The sequence below is a fragment of the Erithacus rubecula genome (genome assembly GCF_903797595.1).
Source record: "Erithacus rubecula genome assembly, chromosome: 26".
NCBI classification, from domain to species: Eukaryota; Metazoa; Chordata; class Aves; order Passeriformes; family Muscicapidae; genus Erithacus; species Erithacus rubecula.
This window is the reverse complement of record NC_136678.1, coordinates 1,768,259-1,791,048: the sequence shown is the minus strand read 5'-3', so window position 1 is coordinate 1,791,048 and position 22,790 is coordinate 1,768,259. Positions and strand designations below refer to the sequence as shown.

Genomic DNA, 22,790 nt, shown 5'->3' with positions numbered 1-22,790 from the left:
TGCCTCTGAAGGCAGAGGGGCTGGAGACTCCCAACAGGCTCCTCAGGCCCATTCTGGTGCTGGGAATGGGTTTGGGGGCAGGATGGTGCCAGGTGGGTGCCAGGGGTGGGTGCAGCCTGGCAGGACCCTGGCTCTGTGCTGCCCACAGGGGCACAAGGTCAGGGTGAAGCCCTGGGCATCCAGATGGATGTGGGGCTGCAGCTCAATGCCACCCCTGGCTGATGGGGAAGGGATTGGGATGGGGCTCCAGGCACAGATTAAAGCCATGTTACCATCCATGCTGAGCCCACAGAACTCCTCTGATGTCTCACAGGGCTGAGTTTGCTGTTTTCAGCTGTGGGCTGAGCATCCCCACAGCTGGATTCACTTCTGGAGCTCCAGCAGGTGATGGGGTAGAAACTGGGCCTGTCCCAGGTTCCCTCTGCTCCCAACCATCTCTGCAAATCCCTGCCTCAGATCAGGGTGAATCCCCCTAGGATTTCCTCCCCCAGGGCTGCTGCTGCCCCTCTGCCAGGGAAACTGAGGCCAGGCAATGTGCATGGCTGAGCTCTGGCAGGATTTGGTGACAGGATCCTCTGCTTGGAGCAGGGACCAAAAAAAATCCCAGGACACACACTGGTGTCAGAAATCCCAGAACAGAGCTGGAGCAGGGTTCAGTGAATGGGACAGGCAAATCCCTGGGAGCACCTGCTCCCCCCAAGGCCACCAGCCCCCCAAACCAATGGACCTGGGTGCAAGGTAAGAGAAACCTTCTGGTGAGGGGCCAGGATTTGAGGGATGAGTGGGGACAAGGACATGGGATGAGGAACTCTCATCCTAGCCCAGCTCCATCAGGACAGTCAGGGACATGGACAGAGCCCAGGCACACTCAGGGCAGAGGTATCACCAAATATATATAATATATGTACAGCTCCTGCACCCCTCCTGGGCTGAGGTGAGGCCCCCCCAACCCCCCAGAAGGGCTGGGCCTGGTGTCCCACCCTGCTCCCACACTGGCACCTGCTCCCCTTCTTGGCAGGGGGGGCACGACAAGGGCAGTGCCTCTGAAAGCATCACAGGGGATGGGCAGAGATCCCCCCACCCAACAGCAAACCCCCAGGGCACCCCCAGCTTTGGGATGAGCCTGGGAGGAGGCAGAGGGGCAGGATGTGCTCTCAGTGAGGACCCCCAGCTCCATGCTCTTCCCAAGCCCACCAGAGCAGCACAGCCACCCCACAGACCCCCCCAAACCTCCAGCTCTCCAAGCCACCCCTCCCTGTGCCCAGTCCATCACTGCAGCAGCTCCTCCCAGGAGATGGGCCGGGAGAACACCTCCCTCTCCAGCCAGAGGTCGTAGTTGACCTGGAACTCCTCGGGCAGCTCCACCCTCTGGCCCAGCACGCTCTGCAGGCAGTTATCCACCGGCAGGAAGTCGGGGTTGCCGTGGGCGCGGTCGTAGCGCCGCGCGTTGAAGCGCTCGATGCTGGCGCGCAGGGCACATTCCTCTGCCTGGAAATCCCAGGGACGGGCATCCAGGTCTGGCAACAGGGGGGAGAGGGGTCAGAGAGGGGCTGGGGGCTCTCAGCCAGCCCACAGCCTGCAGAGTGCTGCTTTGACTCCAGCCAGAGCAGGGAGAATCGGGAGGGTGAAAGCTGGAAAATGGGTGGGTTGGGATAAAGACAGCTTAATGAAGCAAGTAAAAGCTGTGCATCACAAGGAAAGAAAAACAGGGAATGAATTCCCTGCTTGCCATGAGCAGGCAGGTGGCAGCACCTTCAGGAGAACAGGGCACTATCCCAGGGAATGGTGACTTGGAAGGCAAACAGCATCAATCCCAACATCCCCCAATTCCTCCTTCTTCCCCCCACTTTATAATCTGATGATTTCATAGGGTCTGGAATACCCACACAGCCCCAGCCCCGTCACACCTGGGAAAGGCCTTTGTGGGTATTTCCACAAAGTGCAGAGCCAGGAGCCACCAACAGCTCCACCACCACTTCCAGCATCCCACCACAGGCACAGCACCAGCATTCCCACCCCATCAAGTGGGCAAGATCCTGGCAGGGGACAGGCCAGCTGACCCAAATCAGCCAAGGGAATATTCCAGACTCTGTGAGTCAGATCAGATACAAAGCTAAGGAAAGGAGGAGGAATGATGAGGCATTTGTTATTTAAAACATATGCCTTCCAGAACAGCCACTCCACGTGCTGCAGCCCAGCTTCCCAGAAGTGGCTGAACATCATTTGCTGATGGGAAGTAGAGAACAAACTTTTTTTTTGCTGCTCTTGCTGTACTAAACTACTTATCTCAACCTACAAGTCATTTCCCATCTGATTTTCTTTGCCCTGTCCAGCTGGGAAAGGGAGTGACAGAGCAGCTTGGTGGGAACCTGGTCGAGTTCAACCAGCCAAGGTGCACCAAGGGCAGCCCAGCCCTGCCTGAGCCCCAGAGGGTGAGCCTGGGACACAGACCCTGGAGTGGGAGGGCTGGGAATGCCAGGGATGCAGGGATGACAGGGATGCAGGGATGACAGGGATGCGGGGATGACAGGGATGCGGGGATGACAGGGATGCAGGGATGACAGGGATGCAGGAATTCAGGGATGCAGGGATGTCAGAGATGCAGGAAGGCAGGAATGCCAGGGATTTTAGGGATTAAGGGATTCCAGGGATGCAGGGAACGTCAGGGATGCAGGGATGTCAGGAATGCAGGAATTCAGGGATGCAGGAGTTCCAGAAATGCAGGAATTCAGGGATGCAGGGATTCAGGGATGCAGGAATTCAGGGATGCAGGAATTCAGGGATGCAGGAATTCAGGGATGTCAGGGATGCAGGAATTCAGGGATGCAGGGATACAGGAATTCAGGGACACAGCAATTCAGGGATGCAGGAATTCAGGGATGCAGGAATTCAGGGATGTCAGGGATGCAGGAATTCAGGGATGCAGGTATACAGGAATTCAGGGATGCAGGTATACAGGGATGCAGGAGTTCCAGGAATGCAGGAATTCAGGGACACAGCAATTCAGGGATTCAGGAATTCAGGGACACAGCAATTCAGGGATTCAGGAATTCAGGGCTGTACCATTGCCGTAGGCCCAGTCGTCGTTGAGGCGGTGCCGCACTTTCTGGTAAATGGCTGACATGGTTTTCATGTTGCTCTTCCTCCACTGCCTGCCCAGGTACTTGGTCTGCACCTTGAGCAGCTTCAGCACGTAGAGCTGCATCATGGCCTGCTTCACCTTCAGAGCCCGCTTCAGGATGGGCGCCGACTTGAACACCACCAGCATCTGCAGAGCAGCCAGCTCCCATGGCAGGGGTCCCTGTGCCAGCCCCTCCTCACTCCCCACCAGGCCCTGGGCTGTCCCAGGTGATCCCAGTGCTGGTGCCTGGCCCTGCTGGGCTCCAGAGCACCCCCAGCCCTCACCATGGTGCGGGAGTGCTTCCACTTGGTCAGCTTGTTCAGGATGCGCAGCAGGTTGATGCAGGAGAAGAGGTTCCGCCAGCAGAACTGGTTGTTGTCTCCAGCTTCCTGTGGGTCAGGCAAGGGGTTGGAGTGGGGATGGGGACAGGCTGAGGAGCCATGTCCAAAGGGGACAGCACAGCATGTGGCATGGAATTATTTAATCATGGAATTATTAAGATTGGAAAAGTCCTCTGAGATCATCAAGTCCAACTGTTCCCCCAGCACTGCCAAGGCCACCAGTAATTCCTGTCCCCAAGTGCCACATCCACACCCACACACTTTTTGAACACTTCCAGGGATGGTGACTCCAACACTGTCCTGGGCAGCCTGTACCAGTGCCTGACCATTCTTTTCACAAAGAATTTTTCTCCAATATCCAACCTGGCACAATTTGAGGCCATTTTCTCTTGTCCTGTCCCTTGTTCCCTGGGACCAGAACCTGAACCCCAACCTCCTGTCAGGGAGTTGTGCAGAGCCAGAAGGTTCCCCCTGAGCCTCCTTTCCTCCAGGCTGAGTCCCTCTCCCCCAGCTCCCTCAGCTGCTCCTGGTGCTCCAGCCCCTTCCCCAGCTCCATTCCCTACATCTGCCATCTCCATCTCCCTCCTCACAATCCCAGTGGCAGCAGGGGCCAAGCTGAGGACAGCTGAGGGTGCAAGGGCTGGGTGCTGGAGCCCTGCTGCCTCCCTGCACCCCAAATTCCCCAGGAAGCAGCCCAGGTGCCAGGGCTGTCCCAGCAGAGGACTCACCAGGCTCTCTGCAGTCAGCTCTGGCAGCTCATGCACGACACAGTAGGGATAGTCCAGCACAGAGATGCTGCAGGAAGGAGAGGGGTGGTTGTGCTGTTCCCCCAGATCCCCCCTGGCCTGGGGACAATGCAGCCCCCACTTCCCACCCACTGCAGATGGGAACTTCCCAGGTCTGCCTGAAGCTGAGGCACTACCAGGGAAGAACTGCAGAGGGGCCAAAGAAACAGGGACCCCTCCCCACATCCCCCAGGAATGCAGGTGGGCAGCACTCTCCCTCACCTGTTCTTGGCAGTGATGTAGGACATGATGTTCTGGTTGAAGAACTTGAGGATGAGCGGGATGCAGTTGGCAAAGACCAAGTGCTGGGCCATGTACTCAAACTGGGGAGGAGAAATGGGGGTGAACAGGGACCCACTCAGGGTCCTGCTGTGCCCAAAGACTCTGGGTACAGCTGGACCCTGCCCACCTCACCTGGTAGATGTGGTTGAGCTTGAAGTGCTTGAGCAGGAGCAGCAGCACGGCAGAGATGGCCTTGACAATGATCTCCTTGTGCCTATTGACATCCACACCCAGCTTCATGCTCTGCAGCACTGTGGTCCTGAGGGACACAGGGATGGCATCAGCAGCAATTCCTCCCTCTCAGGGTGGCACAGGTTGTTCAGGGCCACCCCTGGAAGTGTCCAAGCCTAACCTGGTCTAGTGGAAGGTGTCACTGCCAAGGGGAGGGGGTGGAGCTGGATGAGCTTTAAGGTCCCTTCCCACCCAAAATATTCCATGATTCCATAGTTCTTGGGTTGGGGCAAGATCTGCCCCTCCCAGTTCTTTCATTCAGGGCACAATCCAGGGCAGAGCAGAGTCACATCCCCCAGAGAGCCCCAGCCCTGGTCACTCCTGCAGCTCCCTCCCTTCCCAGCCCCTCTGCTCCACAGCCACTCACGGCATCTCCTCTGGCAGGACATCTGCCAGGATGTTGATGGAGTCTGTCTTGGCTTTGGAGGTGGGGGCTGCAGCCAGCAGGATCTTCAGCAGAGCAATCTGGGAAGAAGAGACAGATTGAGGGGGAGTGGGAACTGCAAGGGACTGGCCACAGACCTGCAGGAGGCAGGAACAGGGCAGGGGCAGGGGATGAAAACCTGGCATGCATCACTGGAAAGGGAGTGATCCAGGGAATCCCAGTGCTCCCCAGCTCACCATGTACTGGGGCAGGCTGGGCAGCAGGCCCTGGTACAGGATCTCTGCAGGCACTTGCTCCACTTCCTCTTCCCCCTGGTACCAGGAGAGACCAGAAAGCCTCATGCATGGGACATGAACCCAAGGGCAGGGTACCCCAACTCCTGCCCAAAGCCCCTCTGCCTCAGAGAACCCCTTCCCCAGCAAAACACACCCCTCAGCCCTGCCAAAAAAAAACCTGGCAGGACCAAATGTCCCCAGCTCCCAGCCCAGGATCTCCATCCCATCCCATCCCATCCCATCCCATCCCATCCCATCCCATCCCATCCCATCCCATCCCATCCCATCCCATCCCATCCCATCCCATCCCATCCCATCCCAGTCCCACACTCACTCCAGAGAGTGGGGAGCGCAGGTACTCCTCCTCCATGTGCACCTGCACCTCAGCAATTGATGTGTACTTGTGCTGCAGGGGGACAGGACAGGGTCACCACAGCCCCCCAGTGCTGCCCCCAGCCTGCTCCCACCATCTGCTCCACCCCTCCCAGGTCCCTGTCCCAGGGGTGACCTGGGTAGATGAGCAGGGTGGGAGCTGCTGGACTCAGGTTTGGGACAAGGCCAGCAGGGAAGGGATGAAGACATGAAGAGAGGGATAAAACTCCTTAAGAAAGGGATAGAGCCCACTAAGGAAGGGATGGAGGACCCTAAGGAAGGGATGGAACACCCTGAGGAAAGGATGGAGCCCCTTAAGGAAGGCATGGAGCCCCTAAGGAAGTGATGGAACACTATAAGGAAGGGAAGGAGCCCCCTAGGGGAGGGATGGAGCCCCCTAAGGAAGGGATGGAACACACTAAGAAGGAGGCTCAGACAAACTGAGTCCTGTATGAGAAGAAAGCTTAAGGCTGCTCTCTCACCACTGGGTGGAGGAAGGGGAAAAAGGGAGCAGGGAGATGGGCAAGGGGCACCCATAGAGCAGCAGGGGCTGGAGGAATTCCTCAACTCACCAGCTTCAGGGTGCGGATGCTCTCATGGATGGGCCTGGGCAAGCCCACCACAGTGTTGGTGTCACTGGAGGAGGGAAAGAGTCAGGCTGGGAGCAGGGCTGAGCACCCAGGGGTGCCAGAGACCACCCAGGGATGAAGCCATACACCAGCCAGCCAAAGCCTTCCCTGCTGCCATGCAGAGACAAAAGCAGCCCCCAAACTGGCCTCTCCCACAGGTCCCCCACAGTGGCAGCACTGGGCTGGCTCTGCACCCACCTGCCCAGTGTGTAGCCGATGAATTTGCTGCGGCTGGACTCCAGGAACATCTCAATGTCCTTCTCCCTGCAGCAAAGGGGGAAGGGAAGAGTCACATCTTCCTGCATATTTCAAAGATGCCCAGCCAGGCACAGGGAAAGGCACAGCCCAGGCACAGTGAAAAGCCTTGGGATCTGAATCTCAACATCCCAATAGCCAACATCCAACAGCCTCCATCTCCCTGACCCTGCTCCAGTTCTCCCAGCAGGAGCCCCCGACTCACCTGACCTTGGGGGCCCAGGGCAGCCCTTTGGGGCAGGTGATGCGGTCGCTGGGGGGGTGCTGGGTGGGGGGGGGCATCACTTCATCCCGTTCCAGGGGGAAGGTCTCTCCCTCCAGGCTGTTGTCATCATCATTCTCCTCCTCTTCCTCACGGGAGTCATCAGCTTTGTACGGATCCCGCTCGTTGAAGGCATCCAGGTTATCCTGCTTAATCAGGGCCTGCAGCAGGGAGGGCAGGAAGGGAATTTCCTGAAAACAAGCCCAGACCTGGCAGTGCCCTCCCTTGTGACTGTGCATGGGGTTATGGAGCAGCAAAAGGACACAGTAACATGGCACCCCCTTGCATGGTATAAGAAAGAAAACTTATTGAAGGAAGCCATGGCCTTAAATAAATTTCGTGAAAAACAAAATACAGACAGATCATTGGTCAGAGAAGGAGACACTATTTATCCCAGGCTTCTCACAGACCCAGCAGGTGTTTATCTTTTGTTATGATTCTCTTGTGTTTAGAGAAAGAGGCTCTAGCTTGGGAAAAAAATCCCATCCAAGCCTGAAATAGCCAGACTGGAAAAATCCTTTAAGATTGTCCCTGGGCGTGTGATGGCTCCCTCCCTGATGTCCCTGCCCACCTTGTGCTCCCTGCGGCCGCGTTTCTGCTGCTGCTCGATGAGGTCGGAGGCGGAGGCGGGCGGCGAGGCGGCGCGCATGCTGCGGATCACCTGGATGCTGTCCTCGGGCAGGGGGGGCAGCCCCAGCACCTCCCTCTTCTCTGCCTTCATGCTCTGCAGCTCCTCAAACCCCCCCAGGGTGCACTGCAAGGGACAGCACAGCGTGCTGAGCGTGGGCAGCTCCAGGGGCATCCACACCTGCCCTTCCCAAACTCGCCTGGCAGCATCGCAGAATCATCCAGGCTGGAAAAGCTCTGAGATCACAGAGTGCAACTGCTCCCACTGCCAAGGCCACCACTAATCCATGTCCCCAGGTGCCACATCTATGTGTCCTTTAAATCCCCCTGTCCTGGGCAGCCTGTGCCAATGCCTGACCATTCTTTCCATGAAAGAAATTTCCCAATATCCAACCCAAACCTCCCCTGGCATAGCTTGATGTCGTTTTCTCTTGTCCTGTTTCTTTTTGCCTGACCCCCACCTGGCTGCCTCCTCCTGTCAGGGAGTTGTGCAGAGCCAAAATGTCCCCCCTGAGCCTCCTTTCCTCCAGGCTGAGCCCCCCCAGTTCCCTCAGCCCCTCCAGACCCTTCCCCAGCAATGTTCTCTTCCCTGGACATGCTCCAGCCCCTCAAAATCTCTCGTCCTGAGGGGCCCAAATCCTTCCCCAGGGTTTCAAATAGGAGCTGTCTGTCCTGTGCTCCTCATGGCATTGAGAGAGGCAGGAGGGACAGGAGGATGTCCAGGCATCCACAACTGCAGAGTTCAGGGCACTCCTTTCCCCAGCCAGGGACCTTGCTTTGGGTCTATCCCTAGTATCCAGCTCCAGACACCAATACCCAATGCTTCTCTATGGGGGAAACCCTGGGGTTGGGTTTAAAGGACAACTGAACACCAAAATAAGAGGATGGAGCAATTACAGCCAACTCTGAGAGCAGAATTCCCTCCTCTGCCAAGTATCAAGCCACACATCCCATGTCCTCTCCTTACCAGCACAGTCTTCCAGAGCAGAAGCAGCACCTTCTTCATGGGGAAGTGTGGAGCATGGCCACTGCAGAACTTGGTCACCATCCCAAAGAGCATGACAGAGAAAGGTTCATTGTTGTACAGGGGGGCTCCTGGAAACACACAGCACCATCAGCCAGCAATTCCTCATCCCTGGCCTCACCCCAATCACCAGCATCACCAGCTTCTGCACCCTCCTCCCCACTGGCTCCAAGACCCTCACCTCACCCCAGACAGCTCCCTCTCCCCTTCCAAGGCCTCTTAAACTCCATAATTTCTCATCTCTATGTTGAGAGGAAACAGCAGCTCCAATATTCTGGGGTTTTTTTCCCAGGAAGAGAGCACCCAGTAGCAGAAAAGGCTGGATGGCTTCCTCTGCTCACCTCCCTCTGCCCCACAAGTCAAGCAGAAACCAACCCAGTGCTGCCAGTCACTATTATCTGACTCCTAGAGCCAAATCCCATGTCCATGTCTCCAGCCCTGGGAGCTCCATCCCAGCTCCTGGTCCTCACCCAGCTCTGCTCTGAAGGTTTGCCTCATGCTCTTCCACTCAGGCTTGTCCCCCTCGGCCTCCTGGCGCACAGTCTCCACAATCAGGTACATGATGTTCAGCAGCACCCTGCAAAAACCAGGGCAGCTGAATCCCAGAGACTGGGTAAGTTATGGCAGCTCTGTCAGCACCCAGGGCTCAGGGAGAAGCTGCAGAACCCAGATCACATCCACAATTCATGGACCTGCTCCACACCAGCACACAGGCACTGGGGGGAAAAGTCTCTGCAAGTCCAAACAGGAAAAAACAAACCTGCTTTCCTAAATTTTCCTGATTTCATATCCCCAGTGTGCCCCACTCCTGTGGAAACTCTCAGAGCTGGGACAGCCCTGGGATCCCTTCCAGTGCCTGTTTCAGCCTCCCAAAGCTTCCAGAAAGCCCTGCCCCCCCTCCTGAGCCCCCATTGCCACTCCTTACCTGAGGTCAGTGCTGTCAGCCAGGGAAATGGCTGGTTTCCTCACGGCACTGGAACAGGCTGCACTGTTGCTGTAGAGGGAGAAGAGCTCAGAGGGAATTTGGGGGAATTCAAACTCTGTCATGGGCACTCCACATGCCAGCTCCAAACCCTGAGACAGACACTGCTGCCATGAACTCCCTGCTGCCAGTGCAGCCACGGGCAGAGGAGCAGAGCTGCCTGTTTGCTGCCAGGTGTTTGATTGCAGGGGAATTTCAGGAGAAATCAGGTATAATCCTACATGAGACATCCACCCAGGACAACTGGTGCCTCCAGAGCCACTCCTCAAGTGTTTTCCCAGAGTACTCACTCAATCTCCATGTTGAGCAGCTCCACCAAGGCGTTGAAGGTTCCCACTTCCAGCAGGAGGAAGATGTTGTACCTCATCCAGGCCTGCACCTCGGCCTCGGAGCTGCACTCCCCAAAGGTGCCTGTGGGGAGACCCTGTGAGCCCAGCCCAGGATCCCCCAGCCTGGGGGGACACACCTTCAGCTGAGGGAAAACTGGCATGGAACTGCTCTCCTGGGGTAACCCCAGACCTGCACAGCTGGGGGAGCACACAGCAATCAGCCCAATTTTGGGCCAAACTGCTCTGAACTGTCAGGTCCCGTGAGATTCAGTTTTGTGTCAGACATCCCACGTGGAATGAAATCCCCAAGGAATGAAAATTATTCAAAATATTATATGTTATAATAATTAGTAATTATCCTATCATATTAATGTTATAAATTCAGTATATTAAATATTTATATATTAAATGTAATATATAACATATTTCACACCATTTACAACATATAATATGAATAATATAGACTACATATAATATATAAAACACATATAGCATTTAATATATTATAATGTAGAAATATATACACAATGTATTATATGTAAGACATATGCAATATATAGTATACAATATTCAGTATATTATATATGTACTGTAGATTATATTATGTATTGAATGCAATATATATATTATAATTCAATACTATTATGTATTTACTATACATTTAAGATTATATTGTACCATGTCTCATATATATAGTCTACATATATAAATGTTACATATAGCATACGTAATTTATATGGAAATTTTATAAATAATTAATATATAATATATAAGATATATACATATATAATATATACATATATATAGTATGCATATATAGTATGTATACTATATATGTATAGTATACACATAATAATTATACATTCTTATGTATATACTATATATGAGCCATAGTACAATATAATCTCATATATAATATACACATAAAAATACATAATTATAATACATAGCACAGCATTATCTACAGTACATATATAATACAATATATATTATACTACACATAATACAAAACTATATATTACATATTGTATATTATATAGTATATATACAACATATAATACATGAAATATATATAAGATGTATAAACACATCTTATATATATTTAGTAATTATAATTTATTTATACTAATATTTATGTATATTTAAATATAAGTATATATTTATATAGCTACATATTTTATATTATGCATATAAACATATCTATTTATACTTAAATATATAAATGTTTCTATATATTTACCTATATACTTTATCTTTATATATAAAGATGCATAAATACATCTTCTTATCTTTATATATAACATCTTATCTTTATATATAACACCTTCTTATCTTTATATATAACACCTTCTTATCTTTATATATATCAATAATTGAAATACTATATTAAAGGAGTACTATATTATTTAAATATATACTATATATAAAAATTTTTGTTGTTCATGTATATATACAATATACAATTGTATAAGTAAATTGTACAATATACACAAACAACATTGCACTATATATATATTGCACTATATATATATATATATACAGATACACCCACAATGTATCTGTTAACATATGGCAGTATTTTTGTTTTGGCCTGCAGAGGGTCACTGCTGGCCTGGCAGAGGGCAGCAGGGACAGGGTGTCACCTTGTGCCACGTAGAGGATGGCGCGGGCCACGCGCAGCCGCTTCTCGCGCGCCGTCACCTCCAGCCCGTCCAGCAGGCGCATGGCGTGTGTGCGGTGCTGCGTGCGCTCCAGCTGCGGCCAGCGCCGGTCCCGCACTGCAGGGCAAACAGGGCTGCATGGGCATGGCACGGACAGGGATGGGCATGGCAGGGACAGGGATGGGATTGGCAGGGACAGGGATGGGATTGGGGCATGGCACAGACAGGGATGGGCATGGCAGGGACAGGGATGGGCATGGCAGGGACAGGGATGGGATTAGGGCATGGCACGGACAGGGATGGGATTGGGGCATGGCAGGGACAGGGATGGGATTGGGGCATGGCAGGGACAGGGATGGGCATGGCAGGGCAGGGATGGGATTGGGCATGGCAGGGACAGGGATGGGCATGGCAGGGACAGGGATGGGATTGGGGCATGGCAGGGACAGGGATGGGCATGGCAGGGACAGGGATGGGATTGGGCATGGCAGGGATGGGATTGGGGCATGGCACAGACAGGGATGGGATTGGTAGGGACAGGGATGGGCATGGAGCATGGCAGGGACAGGGATGGGCATGGCAGGGACAGGGATGGGATTGGGGCATGGCAGGGACAGGGATGGGCATGGCAGGGACAGGGATGGGATTGGGCATGGCAGGGATGGGATTGGGGCATGGCACAGACAGGGATGGGATTGGTAGGGACAGGGATGGGCATGGAGCATGGCAGGGACAGGGATGGGATTGGGGCATGGCAGGGACAGGGATGGGATTGGGCATGGCAGGGACAGGGATGGGATTGGGGCATGGCACAGACAGGGATGGGATTGGGCATGGCACAGACAGGGATGGGATTGGGCATGGCACAGACAGGGATGGGATTGGGCATGGCACAGACAGGGATGGGATTGGGCATGGCACAGACAGGGATGGGATTGGGGCATGGCAGGGACAGGGAACACTCAAGTTCTGGACTCAGCACAGGGACAGTGGCACAGCACTGCTGGGGAAGGACTCCCAGGATATGTGATGGCTGAGGGATGGCTCCTGCTGTCCAGCAGGTCATTACATCACTTGTGCCATCATGGAACATCCTGAGCTGCACAGGACCCACGAGGACCATAAAGGCCAGCTCCTGGCCCTGCACAGGACAGCCCAAAATCTCACCAGGTCCCTGAGAATGTTGTCCAAACTCTCCTGGAGCTCTGGCAGCCTCAGGGCTGTGCCAGCACTCTCTGGGGAAGAACCTTTGCTGATATCCAGCCTGAGCCTGCCTTGACACAGCTCCAACCCTTCCCTTGACTCCTGTCCCTGCTCACAGGGAGCAGAAATCAGGGCTGTCCCTCAGGAGTAGCTGCAGACCCCCAGTGAGCTCTGGCATTCTCCAGGAAGAGAAATCCCTGTCCCTGCCCAGTGGGAGAAGAATCCAGAAAAAGGCTCTTACTGTGGATCCTGAAGTCTTCCTCAAAGCATTTTCGGTTGAGCAGGAACTCTGGTCCCTCTGTGTAGCTGTACAGCTCTGCCAAAAGAGGAGAAAACCTGCACCAAGCTGCAACTCAGCCCTGGGAACTGCAGTTTCAGCCAAAATATCAAAATCTAATAAAACCCCAACCAGTGTAAAACCAAAAATATTAATTACACATTTCCTGTTCTTTTTAGCATCAATACCAAGTTTAAATATAATAAGAAAGTGATAGTGGAATTGACAGAGTTCATTTAATTCTGCCAAGAGAGGAAATCATGGTTGATTAATTGATCCATCACAGAAGAATTCCTTACCTGACAGCTCTGCTGTCCATTTATCTGTGTCTGCATATTCAAACTCCAGGTCTGGCGACTCCGAATAGCCCTGAAAACACAGGGTAAAAAATCACTTCCATTACAGAATATTTCAGGAAAACCAAAATCCCTAAAAACACTCTCAATTCACCTCATCCTCCTGCAAATCCAGGGCTGGTTTTCCTGGTTTAGGGACCAAAAACATTCCTGCAGCAGCACCAACGTTACCGAGGCAACTCCAGCCCACCTCCTGCGTCGGTGGCTGTGCTGCAGGGAGCCACTGCAGCACCCCCAGAGCACGGGGGGGCCCCAAAGCACAGCAAACACAGCAGCAGACAGGGAGAGGCTTCTGTGGGATCAGGGCTCCCCCATTTCACACAAAATCAGGAAAATTTGGGTTATCCCCCTGTGCCATCCCAGCAGATGGGATTAGTGACAATGAAATTACTGCAAACAGCTCTGGTGAGGCTGCAAAACCATCCAGGAGAACCTTTAGAGCACAAAACATCTGCTCCCTTTAGCGAAGTCAAGAACATCAACCTAGGGGCAGGCACACAAGCAAGACCCTCACAAATTTCAGGATCCTGAGCATGGGGCAGATCCACACCAGAACTCTCCTGAATTATGGGACTCCCACTCCAGAGTGATGGGCAGATCCACACCAGAACTCTCCTGAATTATGGAACTCCCACTGCTGAGTGATGGGCAGATCCACACCAGAACTCTCCTGAATTATGAGGCTCCCATTCCTGAGCACAGGGAGGATCCAGAACAGAATCCTCAAACCCTCCTGAGTGAGGGGCAGACCCATACAAGAATCCCAAATTTTGGGGCACCCAATCCTGAAGGAGGAGCAGACTCAGAGTAGAATTCTCCTGAATTATGGGATTCACTCCCACTCTGGAGTAATGGGCAGATCCACACCAGAACTCCCCTGAATTTTGGAGCACCCACACCTGATCAAGAGGCAAATTCATACCAGAACTCTGCCAAATTTTGGGGCACCCACTTCTGAGTGAGGGGTAGACCCTGAGCAGGATTTTGGAACACACACTCCTGAGCACAGGGCATACCCACACCAGAACCCTCTCAGAATACCCACCCCTGAGCGAGGAGCAGAGCCACAGCACAACCATCCTAAATTTTGGGGCACACATTCCTGAAGAACAGGCACAACTCAGAACCAAACCCACACAAATTTTGAGGCACCCACCCCTGAATGAGGTGCAAACGCACAGCAGAACTCTCCTAAATTTGGACAATCCCGAATTCCAGGAGTCTGAAGGAGGGGTAGCTCCAAACCCCCCCCCCCATGAGCTGGTTCTGCTCTCCGGGAGCCCCCCAGCAGCTCAGGCTCTCCAAGATCCCCCTCGCATCCCTCCCCCGGCATCCCAGGGACCTTTCTGATGAACCTGTGGGTGTGAATAGCTCCCGGCCACCCCAAGGATGAAAGGCTTTGGAAAAGCCCCGGGACATCTCAGCTCCACACGACCCTCCTGAGCCCCGAGGCTCAGGGTGACCCCAGGACCGCGGGGTGGCCCTGCGGGGGTTGGTCACCTCTTGCTGGATCCACCCTTGGTCCGGGCTCGGCACCGACCGGTGACACCGAGAAAACCCCGGAGGGGCTGAGAGAGCCCCGGCACAGCCCTGTCACTGCCGTGCGGGACCGGCGGGACCAGCCGAGCCACGGCGGCCCGGAGCTGGGGAAGGGACGGATGAAGGGGACACCGGCACCGGCACCGGGCAGGGAGAGGCCCCTCGGCTCCACTGCGCCGGGGAAGCGGCACCGAGGGACCGGCCGGTTCAGGACCGGCCCTGGGACCAGAGCGGGAGCACCGGAGCCAGCGGCCGGGCCGGTCCCGGGGAAGGCGGTGCCCAAGCCGGGCTGGAAGAGCCGGACACTGGCACCCCTGGACACCGGCACCGACCGGGCACCGCCACCGACTGGGGGGCAGCGGCCCTGGGCACCGGCAGCAGTCAGACACCGGCACCGCCCCTGGGCACCGGCACCCACGGGCAGGCCCTGGACGAGGCCCGGCGCGGCCCGCCCCGCCCGGGAAGGCCACCCCGCTCCCGGCGGCGGCGCTGACCTCCGAGTCCTTGCGCGGCGGCCGGGCCAAGTCACGGCCCCTCCCGGGCGCGGCCGCCCCACCGCGGCCCTTGTTGTTCCCCGGGACCGGGACCGGCCCCGGCCCGGGGCCGCCACTCGGCTCCATGTCGGCCGCTCCGCCGCGCCGAGCTCTCGCGAGGACTCACCCCCTCCTCTCGCGGGAGCGGCAGGGAGAGCCGGGGCAGCGCCGCCGCCATGTTGGGAGTGGCACCTGCGGGAGCTCCGGTGTCTCCGGTGGGTGCGATGCAGCTCCGCCCGCCGCTCCCGCCGCTCCGCCGTGGCGGCCGCGTCACGGCCGGCACTGCCCGCCCCCGGCGGCCACGGACGGAGCCACACACGGTCAGGCGGCGGGCTCCGCCCCCGCGCGGCCATCTTGGGTGCGGCGCGGCCCTGGGCGCGGCCATGCTGGGTGTGGCACTTCCGCCCTCGCCTCAGGGCCCGGGCGCTGGAGGCCGCCATGTTGGGAGTGGCAGGAACAGGCAGATCCCAAACTGGAGGAACTGGAACAAAGGAATCGTCCAGTGGAAGGGGCTGGGGGGGCTCAGACCCCGAAGACGGGGGACCTGGTGGGGCTCAGAGGGGAGTCTGACCACGGCAGAGGAACCTTACAGGGTTTAAACCCAAGCTAAGGTGCCCTGTTGGGCTTAAAAGAGAGTGAAACCCCAAAAATCCAGAGTTCTGACAACGCTCAGAACATTCTGGCAGGACCCAATGCCCACCCTGAGGCTGCCAAATGGAGATTCCAGCTGAAAACAACTCTAAGTCCCCCAAAACACCAAATAAACTACCCACAACCAGAAGCACTTCGTTTTTCCTAATAGTTTAATTAGACTTTAATGATTTATTGCTCATCTGCAAGGATTAATATTGCATTCATTAAAAATCATTCCTATACAAAATAAACCTCTCGGTCCCGGCCCGCCGCCGCCCCCGGGCTCCCCCGGCATGGCTTATCCAGACAGAGCCCTGGAGCCAAGATCCCACCCAGCAGGGCTGGGATGGGGGCTCACAGGGAAGGGGTGCACCCCAATCCTCCCAGCTCGCTCAGCTGGCCCTGGGATGGCGGGAGGGACCCAGGTGAGCCCCGGGATCTGCGGGGGAAGGAGGCAGGTGATCCCCAAAATCGACGGTCCAGGAGATCGGGCAGGGTGGGAGAGAGGAACAGTCAGAGATGTGGAGGAGGGATGATCTCAGCATCTCTCCCATCTCCTGGCTCCCCCCAAAGGAGCTTTGCACCCCCAGACCTGCAAACCCCCGGGAAGGATCTGTCCAGGTGGATCCCTGCAAAGGGGGGAAGGAGCAGCTCCACAATCGGGGGTACCAGCAGCTCCTTCCCTGCCTTGGAGGGGGAAAGGGACAGGAGATTTTGGGGAGGATAAAAAAAGCCAAGAGAAACCTCAGTGGGTTGAAAGGAGCTTCCCACACCCCAGCACAAGCTGGGAAAGGGAAATGTCAGCAGGGAGGGCATGGAGGAGGCAATGGGAGCAGCCAGGACATACGGGGAGAGGGTGAGGAAAACAGCAACAGGGAGCAGAAGGGCCAGGCTGGGCTATGGGGAAGGCTCATCTCTGCATCCAGCTCAAAAAAAAAAAATAGTGAAACAGCCCCAAAACCCACCCCAGACACCCTCAACACCACCCAACACTTCCCAGTGGGAGATGGGAAGGCAGCCACGTCCCCAGTGCTTCCTCTTTAAAACATCTAAAAACATCTCCACCCTCTAAAACATCTCTGTAAGGATCAAAAAGGAAAAGAGGAAGGAAAAAACCAAATAAACAAATGGAAAAAAAAAAATGTTTAAAACTCAATTAAGGTGCAGTTTGGCTAAAAAAAAAAAAAACCAAAAAAAACAACCTAGGAGAGATGAGGATAATGCTGGGAAAGCGACCCCCATCCGGATTCAGATTAGCACCCTGAAACACTGAACTCCCCTGGACCCAGGTGGCCAGCAAACCCAGGCCAGTGGCCACCAAAGCTGGGCCACCTCAGCGCAGGGACCTGGGCTGGGCTTGGGCACAGTCACCCCCTTTGCCAGGTGTCCTGCAGGCCACTCTGCTCCCAGGAAGCACCCGGAGCAGGGATCTAGCAGCTAAAACTGGGCTCTTTAAGGCAATTTAGAAGTTGCAGATAATCCACACAAAGAAATAGAAGATAAGGTAGAAGGATCCACAGGGAGCCCGGCTGAGACCAACGTGGGCTGGAAAGGTGGGAAAAGATACAAAATAAAAGCCAAAAATAAACCATTGCTGCAGGAATGAAGTGCCCTTGGCACAGCAGGAAAGGGAAAGCCCCTCCTGGAGCCAGGGCTGGGAACCAGCAGCTTCAGCCACATGAAAGCAAGAAGCAAATCCCAGGTTGTCTGGCAAGATCAGACACAGATGCGATCATGGAAAAGGGGGAGAAAAGAAAACCTGACCTTAAAATCACAGATAAAATGTAAAAACAAGTTTTGGTGGTGGTTAAGAGAGAAAAAAAAAAAAAAAAAAAAGTAAACCAAAATAAAAATGATTTTTAAAAATAATCTCTCAAATGTTGCCTTGTGTGGTCTGGTCCTTCATGGAAATGGTCCCGTCAGTATCTAGGAGAGAAAAAAGGGACAGTGAGGGACATGGGATGTGCTGCTGTGCCAGGGCAGGGGGATTCCAGACTGGTTTGGGCTGGCAGGGACTTTAAATCCCACCTCATTCCACAGGCAGGGACACCTTCCACTATCCCAGCCTGCTCTAAGCCTTGTCCATCCTGGCCTTGGACACTTCCAGGGATTCAGGAGCAGCCACAGCTTCTTCTGCTCCAGGGCCCCCCACCCTCACAGCCAGAATTCCTTCCCACTATCCCATCTAACCCTGCCCTCTGGCAGTGGAAGCCATTCCCTCTCAACCTGTCACTCCAGACCCTTGTCCAAAGTCCCCCTCCAGCTCTCCTGGAGTCCCTTGAGGCTCTGGAAGAGGTTCTAAGCTCTTTTGGGAGCTTTCCAGCTCTGCCAGAGGGGCTCCATGACCTCCTCTGGACATGCTCCAGCAGCTCCACATCCTCCTGCTGTTGGACTCCCCAGAGCTGGAGGCAGAACTCCAAACCCATGGGCAGCTGGGAGCTCCTGCCCCAGCAGTCCTCACCTGTAGTAGTTGGGTTTGAAAGGCCCATTTTTGTTGAGTCCCAGGTATTTGGCCTGATCGTCCGTCAGCTCCGTCAGGTGGGCGTCGAACGAGGGCAGGTGCAAACTGGCCACGTACTCATCTGGGGATGGGAACAGGGAAAATGGCATCAGGACATCCCCATCCCCCACCACAACATGGGGAGGGGAGGATTGGAAGGTCTGGCTGGGCAGATTCACCATCACTCAAAGCAGAGCTGAGCCCAAGTGAGGACATGGACAATCCCAGAGAAGGGAGGCTGCAGAACACTAAGGAAAATAAATCAAATAACCCCCACATATTTTATAAGAACACTGCCTCTGGTGGTTCCTTGAGCTCACTGTCCCTCTGGAAGCATTTCTCTGCTGGCACATGGATTCCCCAGGGAAAAGTCAGTTCCTTCACTCACCCATCTTCTTGGGCAGCAGGTAAACGTCCTGCTTGTACCGGCCCTCAGGAGCATTGTAGAGCTCAATCAGAGCCAGAGCCTGTGGAGAGCACAGGGATAAGCTGGGAGCAGTCAGGAATGGCCACCAGCTTGGGCAGCACAAAGCTCACAAAGGCAGAGAAGGAGCTGGAGGGACAGTGCAACCATTTTCAACATGCCTTGGGGAGAAGGCTCCCACCCCAGGTACATCCCTGGCTGGGTCTCCATAATCCCACTGGAGGGATCATAGAGCAGGGATGAGATGCCACCCAACTTGTTTGCAGCATCTGGGCTCAAAACCCCAGGGAAAAACATGAGGATGGTTTAGGGTTAGCAGCTCTTCTCATCTGAAACCACCCAGCTGCTGCAGCACATGGAAAGGGAGAGGCTGCTCCTCAGAAACTGGCAGCACCCCAAACCCAGGGTCATTCCTTCAGGACAGATGAAACTGCACCCCCAGGTGCTGGATTCCACTGCTGGGAGCCAAGTCCAAAATACAGTCCTGTTCCCTGTCCACTTGGGCTGACAGGAGGATGAGTGAGGATAAAGGAACTCCTCACTGCCAGCCTGGCTGTCCTTCCCCACGAGCACCAGTGCCACCAGTCCCTTCTGTGTTCCAGTGCCATCAATTCCCTCCATGTTCCCAGTGCCACCAGTCCCTTCTGTGTTCCCAGTCCCACTCATCCCCTCCACATTCCCAGTGCCACCAGCCTTCTCCATGTTCCCAGACCAAACAAAACCCTGCTTTGAGATAAGCTCAAACCTGTGCTAGGTGGGCTTAAACCCATGCTGGGGGAGCTTAAATCTGTGCTAGAAGGGCTTAAACCTGTGCTGGGGAAGGTTAAACCCATGCTAGGGGTCTTAAAGTCTGTCCTAGGAGGGCTCAAGCCTGTCTGGAGGAAGCTTCAACCTATCTGCCAGCCCAGCAGGATCTGTGCCATGAAACCACTCATTTAAAAGCTCTCCCAAAACTTGCTGTACCCAAAACACTGGGTCCATGCCAGCAATAACTCCAGCCCAGACAAAATGGTATTTTTGGCAGTGGTGCCATCTCAAGGACCAATCCCAGCGTGTTCCCAGCTCCTTCCAAGCCAGCCCCACCCCGAGGCTCCTGCAGGGCCCCACCCATGTACAGACCTGTGTGGTGGCTGTGATGGAGAGAACAAAGGTGGGGACTGTGGAGCAGCTGAGGTTGAGCAGACGGCCCTGGGAGAAAGCAGGAGGAGTCAGCACAGGGCTGGACACGCTCCCAAATCCAAACCAAACTGAGCTCCCAGGTGGGATTCACCTCCACCCCCTCCCTGTACAGGGGAACAGGGACACAGGTGACCAAAGCTTTTCAAGTCTGCTCCAGTTTCCACCTTAACCCTTCATTTCAAAGCAGGGGAATGTTGTGGTCCCTAGAAAAGCCAGTCCTTCCTCCTGCCACAATAGCTCCTGTGGGAAGAGAAGCCACCCAGCAACTGGGAAACCCTGCACAGATGGGATTTGCCTGAGGGGGATGAATCCCAGCTTGGAAGAACAGATAGCTGCATGTGGGATACACACACCCACCCTCAAGAAAATGAACTAAAAACATAAATAAAATAAATAATTTTAAAAAAAATTTTTGAGCACTGAAGCTCCTCCCAACACTTTTCCACCTGGCTAAATCTTTGATTTCCTGCTGGAGGCCCAAAACAGCATGGTCCAGGTTGAACACACCTCAGCCAGCAGCACCACCCGCTTGCCATCGGGCCAGATGACGTGATCAACCTGGGAACGCACCCGCTCCCAGGTCAGCTCGGGCATGCGCAGGCTGGTCTGCAACGGGAGAGAGAGGGACTCAGGGGAGGGGCACTCGGGGGAGGGCACTCAGGGGAGAGAGGGAACTCAGGGGAGGGGCACTCAGGGGAGGGGCACTCAGGGGAGGGGAACTCGGGGGAGGGGAACTCGGGGGAGGGGAACTCGGGGGAGAGAGAGGGGGAACTCAGGGGAGGGGAAATCGGGGGAGAGGGCACTCGGGGGAGAGAGAGAGGGAACTCAGGGGAGGGGAACTCGGGGGAGGGGAACTCAGGGGAGGGGCACTCGGGGGAGGGGAACTCGGGGGAGGGGAACTCGGGGGAGGGGAACTCGGGGGAGAGAGAGAGGGAACTCAGGGGAGGGGAAATCGGGGGAGAGGGCACTCGGGGGAGAGAGAGAGGGAACTCAGGGGAGGGGAACTCGGGGGAGGGGAACTCGGGGGAGGGGCACTCGGGGGAGGGGAACTCGGGGGAGGCGAACTCGGGGGAGGCGAACTCGGGGGAGGCGAACTCGGGGGGGAGAGAGAGAGGGAACTCAGGGGAAGGGAACTCGGGGGAGGGGAACTCGGGGGAGGGGAACTCGGGGGAGGGGAACTCGGGGGAGGGGAACTCAGGGGAGGGGAACTCGGGGGAGGGGAACTCGGGGGAGGGGAACTCGGGGGAGAGAGAGAGGAACTCAGGGGAGGGGCACTCGGGGGAGGGGCACTCGGGGGAGGGGCACTCGGGGGAGGGGCACTCGGGGGAGAGGAACTCGGGGGAGGGGCACTCGGGGGAGGGGCACTCGGGGGAGAGAGAGAGGGAACTCAGGGGAGGGGCACTCAGGGGAGAGGGCACTCGGGGGAGAGAGAGAGGGCACTCAGGGGAGAGGGCACTCGGGGGAGAGAGAGAGGGCACTCAGGGGAGAGGGCACTCAGGGGAGAGGGCACTCAGGGGAGAGGGCACTCAGGGGAGGGGCACTCAGGGGAGAGGGCACTCGGGGGAGAGAGAGAGGGCACTCAGGGGAGGGGAACTCGGGGGAGAGGGCACTCAGGGGAGAGAGAGGCTGCACTCAGGGCAGGAGCTGCCACACTCACCACATCAATCTCAGTGTTGGAGTGGCCCATGTTGCACACGATGCAGCTGTTCTTCATCCGGTCCAGGTGCTCCCTGGTCACCACGTTCTTGTTCCCTGCAGGCACAGAGGGCACAGCTGATCCCACAGCAATGGGAACTGAAACCCCCTGGTCTCTCCTTCCCTGAACTCCAGTCAGAGTCTCAGCTTGGGGCAACATCAGATGAGCCCTTCTGGCTCTGACAGCAGAGAACATGAGGGACCAGTGCTGTTGTGGAACATCCTGAGCTGGAAGGGATCCACAAGGATCATCAAGTTCAGCTCCTGACCCTGCATAGGACACTCCCAACAATCCCACCCAGTGCCTGAGAGCATTGTCCAAACACCTTTAAGCTCTGGAAGGACTGGGACCTGGGGAGCCTGTTCAGTGCCCAAATCTTTCATTTTTGTTCCCATGAATTACCCAGGCTCCCTGAGAACATGTGGCCAAGCTGTCCCTCTCCTCTGGGCCAGGACTGTGGTCAGATGCAAACCAAGGTGAAAAGGTGCTGGCAGAGCTCAGCTATTGTGGAAAATTAGGAGCAGAGAGCAGTGAAATGTCCTCCAGTCCCAGCTCCCTTGAGGCTCCACCAGGAGTGATGCTCCTCAGCCTGCTCCAGCCTTGCCTGTCCCTACCTGTGCAGGTGATGACGACATCCACCTGACGGATTACTTCGCTCAGCTTCACCACCCGAAATCCATCCATGCTGGCAAAGAAAGGGGAATAGGGACCATGATGAGGAGGAGAAGTTTGTTCCTTCTCTGTCCCAGGCCAGGAGGGATCTCAGCAGCTCCAAACTGCTCTGGCAGCAGATCACACTCTCCTCTACCCCTCCAGGGACACCAGTGTCACAAGGGAGGGCTATAAAACAGTTGAGATGTCCAACCCAGTCTTGGAAATGTTTGATGAC

At 55.2% G+C, this 22,790-nt stretch overlaps 3 protein-coding genes across 5 annotated transcripts in view; 1 reads left to right on the top strand and 2 right to left on the bottom strand.

The window, feature by feature from the left end:
* The window catches only part of GNAT2 (G protein subunit alpha transducin 2), a 165,846-nt gene that overhangs the window by 57,577 nt on the left and 85,479 nt on the right, over positions 1 to 22,790 (top strand). The window lies entirely within an intron of this gene.
* On the bottom strand, positions 874 to 15,869 carry STRIP1 (striatin interacting protein 1). Of its 2 annotated transcripts, none has more exons than XM_079327004.1 (21): positions 15,597 to 15,869; positions 13,341 to 13,410; positions 13,006 to 13,080; positions 11,544 to 11,678; positions 9,862 to 9,982; positions 9,515 to 9,583; positions 9,060 to 9,166; positions 8,533 to 8,660; positions 7,510 to 7,692; positions 6,882 to 7,099; positions 6,620 to 6,685; positions 6,365 to 6,428; positions 5,755 to 5,826; positions 5,382 to 5,456; positions 5,128 to 5,225; positions 4,662 to 4,788; positions 4,470 to 4,570; positions 4,191 to 4,257; positions 3,406 to 3,510; positions 3,064 to 3,268; positions 874 to 1,517 (listed from the first exon to the last, which is right to left on the bottom strand). In XM_079327004.1, the coding sequence occupies exons 1-21, from the start codon at positions 15,852 to 15,854 to the stop codon at positions 1,270 to 1,272; spliced, it is 2,592 nt and encodes an 863-aa protein (XP_079183130.1). In that variant the 5' UTR covers positions 15,855 to 15,869; the 3' UTR covers positions 874 to 1,269. The 2 variants fall into 2 exon arrangements, with proteins under 2 accessions (XP_079183130.1, XP_079183131.1); XM_079327005.1 differs by lacking the exon at positions 15,597 to 15,869 and adding an exon at positions 15,431 to 15,590.
* AHCYL1 (adenosylhomocysteinase like 1) overlaps positions 16,255 to 22,790 on the bottom strand; it is a gene marked incomplete at its 3' end in the record, with an annotated part of 29,646 nt that continues 23,110 nt past the window's right edge. Inside the window, exons 11-17 of one of the 2 annotated variants that reach the window (XM_079326964.1) lie at positions 22,516 to 22,586; positions 21,863 to 21,957; positions 20,713 to 20,811; positions 20,146 to 20,214; positions 18,991 to 19,069; positions 18,564 to 18,684; positions 16,255 to 18,028 (exon numbers count right to left, since the gene is read on the bottom strand). In XM_079326964.1, coding sequence (XP_079183090.1) covers positions 18,022 to 18,028; positions 18,564 to 18,684; positions 18,991 to 19,069; positions 20,146 to 20,214; positions 20,713 to 20,811; positions 21,863 to 21,957; positions 22,516 to 22,586 — 541 coding nt within the window. Of the gene's footprint in view, positions 18,029 to 18,559; positions 18,685 to 18,990; positions 19,070 to 20,145; positions 20,215 to 20,712; positions 20,812 to 21,862; positions 21,958 to 22,515; positions 22,587 to 22,790 lie in introns of those variants that run through there. The other variant, XM_079326965.1, reaches the window with a different exon arrangement.

What these genes read in the sequence shown, in the direction of transcription:
- STRIP1 (XM_079327004.1), bottom strand. Translation starts at nt 15,854, where the DNA reads ATGGCCGCGCCCAGGGCCGCGCCGCACCCAAGATGGCCGCGCGGGGGC. An exon ending in GCTGACAGCACTGACCTCAG is followed by an intron (nt 9,167 to 9,514) that starts GTAAGGAGTGGC and finishes TGGTTTTTGCAG; the next exon opens with GGTGCTGCTGAACATCATGT. An exon ending in TGCGCTCCCCACTCTCTGGA is followed by an intron (nt 5,457 to 5,754) that starts GTGAGTGTGGGA and finishes TCCTGGTACCAG; the next exon opens with GGGGAAGAGGAAGTGGAGCA.